Below are 7,769 nucleotides of genomic sequence, written 5' to 3'. Positions count from 1 at the left end.
ACTGATTCCATGCCAAATTACTGAAGAGCAACTCAGTTGCTCAAAGTACCCGGCGAGTGATCGTAGTTTTACACAAAAGGACACTTTGAAGAGCTAAATCTATCCTGTTAAAGCATCAAAACCAGCACTGTCCTGTCAACGTGCCATCTGCAGACAACCCAAATGAATAATAAACATTTCTAGCAGACAGTAACACTGAACTTTTTCAAAATGGGAGTTACAACCCCAAAGGGACAGTTATGTAAGATTTCTTAGTGCGCTTAAACATTTGTTTTGGAGAGCAGTAGACAAAATGTTATGTTGTGTAAAGACATTATGTCACATTGTCAGAACTCCCTCACTCAGTTTTTTTTCCCACCCATTTCTTCCATCTCTATGAAGCTTTGGCTTTTCTTGCCCGCGGTGATGTTTTATCGTCAGACTTCACAACCCCATTGGCAGCACCTCCTGACAAGACAAGTGGATAGAAACATTCCTGATGAAAGCGATTTCAGATGTTCAACAATGAGCAATTTTGTAAATCAAGTGTGCGAGACATAAACTGAAAAACATTATGTCCATTTGGCTGACTCACCAGATGCCGAGGTTATTGAATACTCACCCCTTGTCGGCTCCCTTTTGTGAGGCTTGCTCTTTGGGCTGACCGCCTTCTTCTTTGAGGCCTGGTTCTGGCTGTGCTCCCTCCACTTTTTCAACTGGAAGTTAATGAATTTCCACATCATCCAAGCCTGCGTCAGGCAGATAGCTGCCAGACAAGTCATCCTGAGGGGAAAATTTTGATGAATTGATGAAATGATTTAACTTGTGAACAGGAAAACCAAACTTTGTCCTTTTTAAATTTAATGCCATGGGTAAATTAGCTAGGTACGAGACTTTAAGGGCTCTTCTTGTCAACTGCCATCTGGACTTGCCTTATGGTGAGCACATTGAAATTGCCTTCTGCTAGGGAAAAGCCCTGGTTTTCTGTACGGGGCAGCCCAAAGCCAAACGTCAGAACTGAGAGTGTGAGGGTGAGGAGGCGGGCAATGACAAAAAGTAGCGCCCACAGAGTAAAACTGTAAAAGGAAAAACAAAATGACATTGGCATCAGATGGTTCAGATCCGGAAGGCATCACCACCACCCAACAAAAATGACAACTTGTTTGTTAGACGAATGAAAGCAATACCCCTTCTGCTTGTTCTCATCACTGAAGTAGAAGAGGCGTGAAGCGTGGAACAGGAGCTCCACCAGGTAGTGAGGGACCAGCAACACCAGGCCCAGTCGGTGGAGGCTAATCACACGGGACACAGAGAGAGGGATGGCAGCACATAGTTAACCGAGGACAACTCAGGACACGAAGAAAGAAATGTCAACTACAGGAGAGCAGGAGACACTGAACACCATCAGCAACATATACTCTTATTAAAGAAAACGTCTGTGAACCAGGAGATAACACTTTTTGTATTAGCATTACTTTTCTTTAGATCAATAGTCTTGGAGGAAGGGGAAGAGACTTTTAAAAAAAGGTAGGGCTCACAGGTCAAAGTACAGTAAGACACATGGTGAATTATGGTTTCAATCCTCCATATATAGGAAAAGTCAGCTGGCATGGCTTACAGTTTAAAGATAATCTTTATGAGGTTGTGTGAGGACAATAAAGGAAACTACTCAGCTCATCACTCGAAGAAAAGAAAAAACAATTACTCCATAAACTCATAGATACTGTGTAGCAGCTTTGTGTCACATAAGATGTCCAAGTTGTTAATAAGCATAATGATAATTTTAATTTTATACACATTCCTGCAATAGCAAAAAGCAACACTTTTTACCAGGTTGTTAAAAAAAAAAACCCCAAGCTAAAACCATTTATCAAAGTTTATCAGGCCCTGGTCTGACACCTTCTCAGCCATTACCAGGATACATTAGATCTTTATAAATGATATATGTAGAATATGCTTCTTGAGAATATTCTTTATTTCACCCTCAGAGGAAAAATGAATAATTTCACTCACTTTAAGACATAGGCACCAGTGATGTGGACAACGTAAAGGCAAATGTAATAGAGCTGGCGGGGAATGTCCTCCTGTAGAAATAAAACAACGGCGGAGAGGAGAGAGTTTGTTGGTAAGAGCAGCAGCTCTACAGCAGCAACATCAGCTACCACAAACAGTGCAGTTTGCTGTTAAGATATCTGGATGACAAAACATCTCTTCAAGTAGGCCTTTAGTCTAACTTTGGACTTGAAGTATCTATGTATACTGTAGATTTTAGTCATTGTATTTACTGTATAGTGAAACCTTCTTGAGGAACAATGGCTTCCTTTAAAGTCTGCAGCCCTTAAAACACAGCCAGGACTCACCAACCACCTTTTAGCTCTGACGCTATACTACATTTACTATGCAAATTAAGCCTCGACATGCGCTTGGCTCCAATTTACTCTAAATGAATGTATGTACAAAATATGTAAACGAAGTAGCCACACACACACACACACACACACACACACACGTTATTCAACAAACCCCAAATCAAAATGCTTTTTCAACAGATTAGAAAATGGGGCACTAATAAGTGATAGCGTCTTCATGCTACTTCCACTGAGAAAAAACATTTCTTCTTGCTTGTGTATAAGTACTGCAACAGAGCTTTGATTGTTTAAAAGGTATTCCTAGCCCCTATGTGCCGCATACTGCACATCTGCCCAGCCCTCAGCTGATTCCTCGTGGAGACACATGAAAACGCCAGCGAGCATTAGAAGTGGTTAGAGGGGACATGAACCGACTGAGGTCTAAACACCACTGCACTCATCATAGGCTACAGACTAAAACTTCAACAATAACTGGTGAAATTAATTTTATCGTAGTCTTATGTGTTACTGTTGACACACTCACACTCAAGTTCTTCACCACTTCTCATCTGTTAAGACGTTATAGGATTGATGTGGCTATAAAACCCCAATTAAAGTTGACAGCTTTGTCTTTCACTTGAGCCAACGTGCCATCTCACATCTGCATAACCACTGATTTACATAAGTAAGTCGCTGCTCTGCTAACCCAGGGCAGCATACAAAAACATGACCCCCCCCCCCCCCCCCCAATATATGATTTTTTTTTTTAAATGACCCTCACCTTCCGTACTTTTTGAAAGTACAGCTCAGGAAGTGCATGGAGCCAATAGGCAATTTGGCAAATGTAGAAGAACTTGACCTGAAAACTAGGACAGAGGACAGGTTGTGCAGAGGTAAGAGCCTGGGTGTTATTTCCACATGAACAGAAGCTATATAGTATTAATATACAATAGATCATGTTGTACATAGTTCACTGTTATGTAACTTCTACTTTAAATCCAGCAACACACACGACAAGTCAAACCATTAAGAAAATGGGAAGGAAACACAGCGTGGAATCCAAAACATGATCTCTCATTGATCTTTGACATTAAGCTTGGACTGTGATCTTAAACTTTGGAATTCATCTGATTATCTTCTATCAAACAAGAACTCATTTAAAATTGGAACTAAATGTTTTGTTTAGATTGTGCTGGGATTAATCACTAACATATGAGTCTATTAATCTCTACTTACACCATGTGAGTGTGTGGGTAACCCTCCCATAAGAACGTAGGGTTTGTTGCAAAGTCCTCCTGTCAGAGAAAAAGAGACACTGCGTAAGATAAAGCCTAATGCAGGCAGGGACGGTGTGTTTCTGTGACTCCTGACCCTCATACCGCTGTCAGGATGCTGCAGCCCCAGATGAAGGAGAACAGGTAGAACGCTGCAAGTTGTCCGGACTCATTGAACTTGCTGTGTTTGGTTTTTGACAGGTGCAACCGCCTGTTCATTTTCTGAAATTAGAAGAAAATCATACACAAGGTGAACTAATATATCAAATGTGGATGTGGGGGACATTTTGTTCCTTCCTTGTAGCTAGAAAAGTATACGTGAGTATATAACACTGCCTGTGACTGAGTTATAACGGTCACAGCTCTAACATAAATGGTGATCAGCACAAATAGCCGCAAGTGCTCCACTGTTTCCTTCTTGCAGAAATGTTGTAATTGTAATCATTTGACCTTAAAGGATGAATTCACATTTGTTTCCAAGTCTGTCTTCAGTTGGGCAGCTCAGGAATTGAAGCGGGTCATCTGTTAATTACAGGGTTCGGGTTCTCCACTCCACATGTCAAAGTGTCCTTGAGCAAGACACCGAACCCCAAATTGCATGTATTCTTTTACAGAACGAGGGCTGAGGATTTTGTCCTCCATCTCTTAATGTCCAGGATTAACAGGAGGAATATTACAGGGAGCAAAACCGGTTTCAATGTTCACATCGGCACCTGTTTTAAGAAAATGTGGGATCCTATCCTTCAAGACAGACAGATATTTTTAAAAGAATCCTGTTGAATGTGGTCCACAAAAAGATTTTTATTTTTGGAATAAAAATATTTTTTTCTATTAATAATATCCCTCTGGGAATTGAAGTCAAAGACAAAAGATGTCAGGAGAAACATGAGCATTGCAGCTGGTAGGACTGGACCTAATTACCTATAAAACGGCTCTCCAAAACTTAGTCATGGACCAGAACACAGACCAACACATGTGACATTATTTGTCGCTTTTGAAATGAAAAACTAACAAACAACGTGAGCCAATATGATGAGTGCTGAGTTTGGGTGATGATGTACTCACGTCGAGAATATATTCTTGTATCAAGGCATGAAGGATGACCGCAATGAGCAGGTAGAAAAACACAGTGGCCACATCTTTCGGGCCATACTGGTAAAGGTTCACTGGCTCAATTTTCTCATCTGCAAAATAAGAGAAACACAAAGTTAAAACCTTAAATCCTAAACAGTGGCTAAAGAGGCAGAATAAACAATTAATGAAGTGAAGTGCAGTTAACTGAAATGATCACTGGACCTACAAACTTTGGCTCACCAAGAACTTGTGTTACGTTGTACTGGACAGTGATGAACATGATGGCAAACTTTGCTGTGACCTGGAACACAAAGAAAGACACAGGATTAATGGACAGATTCTGAGGTCAGAGGAAAGGTTTGTCGCTGACCATGGAGAGAGAACCTTACTCTCAGTCATGATCCTTTTTTTGACAGGCGTACATAAACAGAGCGTCACAAAGACTGCATCCACATTTGAACGTTTAGTATCAAACTTTTTCAACACATTTGTGAAAAATTCAGACATCACTATAAGTATAAGTGAGGACAGCTGTGTTACTGCAAGATCCTGAATCCACTAACTGGGGTCTGGGGACCTCCAGGGGCTGCCTGGAGGGGCACCCAGGGGTCTCTAGCGAAATTAGGTATATTTTAAGTTCACTTCCATTGCTACAATGACTCTCATTGCGTCAGGAGGAGTGTGTGTGGTGGGCTTCACTTTCTCCTCGAGTGTGGGCATTGATAACTGTAAGCTATAACCCATCTTCATCTTCACGTTATGACAAAATCTTATCAGTTTTCACAATATTTTCAGCCTGGTGTCTGAGTTTGGGTGGGGGCAGGTTAGTGGGGAGCGCTATCTTGTTTCATTCAAACGTGGCTAGGTACTAGTCAGCTATAATTTGTCTGACGAACCAAACGGCTTGTGATCAAATGTGTAGCATGCAGACTGACATTTAGCCTGACTAGCTTGTTGCCAAGGGCCAGATGGCTACATGTTTGCTAAGGAGGCAATGGATTAGCCGACTGGTAAAATGACCTGTTAAAGCTGTGCCAGTGGGCCTCCTCGCCATCTTCTTTGGCAATCAGTGAGACACATGAGAAGGGAAGGAGAAAGACACGCTAGCGCCCTGCCCCTGGAGTGCTGCTGTCATGACAGCTAACGATAGTTTGCAGCAGCTAACATCACACGGCTAACCACAGCTCCCGTGCCTTTCCTGTCCAATCACACAGTACCTCGAACATCAGGCCGAGGAGGATAATCATGGCCAAACATGAAACCATGTCGGCGTGATTCTGGATCACAAACTCGTGGCTCAGCACCGGCGGGCTCTTGTTCTTCTTACGGAAACCCATGGCTCACCGACGCGGCTCTCCCCTCTCTGGTTCCCGGGCTGCCGTCACGGAGTCTAGCTGGGCTGGAGCTAGCTTTCCCCCTGCTGCACGTCTCAACTGACGGATGATTGCTCTGCTCTGGGTCTGATCGCTCCACCGCGGTCCGTAACTTAAGCACAGTGAACCCGCTGCTCGTGTGTTTAAAAACAGTCATGAAGATGCATCGCACCAAACCAAACACTACAGCACAACACCCACTTTCTTCCCCCTGCCTGGTAAAGTCAGATGACGGGCCCTCCCACTTCAAACCCCCATTCATGAACCGCCCAGTGTCATTGACGTAGAAGGAGAACCCAGGCCCGTGGTGCCTTCACGTGCTCCACGTAAGCGCCACTTTTCAGGAGAGTTCCATAATTTGAGTGATGCAGACTTGTTTGGGGATCTGTCATATTTCAGCACAGCATCATCTGAAACGATAGGCCTATTTATAAACTATAGTGTATATCAAAATAGCAGGACTAGATTAACTGGTAGTTTTATTAATTGCACATTAGTATTAGAGAAGTATTAGAGAATTCACACCACTAAAGAACAACATCATCTGAGGCATTATTACCCACTTTTGTCAGCCTGCCATATAGAGGATCCCTGAGTCAAATTCTAGTTTGAAGACCTTCATTAGACTATCATTATAGTTTTGTTTATTTATCTACTATTTTGTGCTCACAAGGTACATATTACAGTATAAAGTAGTCCATACATACCATCTGTGGGATGCCAGTCAATCACATGAATGACATATAAACAACCATTCACACTCTCAGTCACACCTAGAGTGCTATATTGTCATGAGATGTAGGTCATATTTAATTAAATTAATATTATATTCATCATCAACTGTTCCAAAATAATAACTTGTGCAATGGAATAATGTATTTCACTTATTTTACTCAAGAACTCAAAAAGGTTCCCATCTCCCCCTCCCTGTTCATTTCCCCGATGATTTTCCACAAGGATTTACTTATATCATTAACCCCAGTGTCCAGAAAAATAGCAATTGCTGTACAATGTAATGAAACCTCATACTAAATACAAAAGCCCTGCTATTAATATAGCCCAACTGTGACACTGGTGTTCAGTTTCTGTTAAGACTGTGAAAAGTCTGTGCCCTGTGTCCAAGGTAAATATTGATGCCAGGGTTTGAGGTGGTATTAGTATAATGTTGTATGTGTAATTTGATATTATGGAGACCAGTGGTAGAAGTAATTAGATACGTTTTGAAGTATTTTCGGTTGCCATTTTATGCTACTTTACACCTGTGATGCATCAATAGGAATAATCCAATCAGATAATATATTACAACACTGAATAGGTCCAATGTGCATGATAAGTACTTTTGTATGCTTTTGCATGCAGGACTAACTTGTAGGCTAATAGAGTATTTTTATATTGTGGTATTTCTACTGTTACCCAAGTAAAGGATCGAAAATATTGGCAAGAGAACACAATTACTACTTTCTCGTGGGTACATTTTTTCACTTGCCTTTTATTTTGAAAAGGGTGACCGGATGTTGCACCTTTGTCTGCTTGGCAGTGCTCCCGTTTAAAAGGTAAACCAAGTCAATTACCAGGTAATAAGTCAGATGATGGTGGCTTGTATTTCCTCTAACCTAACGGTGATTTTCGGACAATTTGCAGAGGAAACAAACGGTCAGGTAATTAACGTTTATGCTACATGGCGTTCAAGACAAACGACGCTACTTACCGAACGTCATCTA

At 41.6% G+C, this 7,769-nt stretch overlaps 1 protein-coding gene across 1 annotated transcript; it reads right to left on the bottom strand.

The window, feature by feature from the left end:
- Positions 1 to 373: 373 nt before the first annotated feature.
- On the bottom strand, positions 374 to 6,138 carry LOC139288953 (translocating chain-associated membrane protein 1-like 1). The gene is made up of 11 exons (XM_070910422.1): positions 5,893 to 6,138; positions 4,916 to 4,976; positions 4,667 to 4,785; positions 3,707 to 3,823; positions 3,564 to 3,622; positions 3,109 to 3,193; positions 1,993 to 2,063; positions 1,167 to 1,271; positions 912 to 1,055; positions 602 to 762; positions 374 to 447 (listed from the first exon to the last, which is right to left on the bottom strand). The coding sequence occupies exons 1-11, from the start codon at positions 6,010 to 6,012 to the stop codon at positions 374 to 376; spliced, it is 1,116 nt and encodes a 371-aa protein (XP_070766523.1). The 5' UTR covers positions 6,013 to 6,138.
- Between the last annotated feature and the right edge of the window lie 1,631 nt (positions 6,139 to 7,769).

The sequence above is a fragment of the Enoplosus armatus genome, chromosome 8 (genome assembly GCF_043641665.1).
Source record: "Enoplosus armatus isolate fEnoArm2 chromosome 8, fEnoArm2.hap1, whole genome shotgun sequence".
Classification (NCBI taxonomy): Eukaryota; Metazoa; Chordata; class Actinopteri; order Centrarchiformes; family Enoplosidae; genus Enoplosus; species Enoplosus armatus.
This window is presented reverse-complemented; position numbering and strand designations above follow the sequence as displayed.

Bases quoted from the DNA above. Each gene is read 5' to 3' on its own strand.
- LOC139288953 (XM_070910422.1), bottom strand. From the start codon at position 6,012: ATGGGTTTCCGTAAGAAGAACAAGAGCCCGCCGGTGCTGAGCCACGAG. The intron at 3,194-3,563 runs GTAAGTAGAGAT...CCTCTGTCCTAG, and splicing joins TACCCACACACTCACATGGT to TTTTCAGGTCAAGTTCTTCT. The intron at 763-911 runs GCAAGTCCAGAT...TTTTCCCCTCAG, and splicing joins TTCAATGTGCTCACCATAAG to GATGACTTGTCTGGCAGCTA.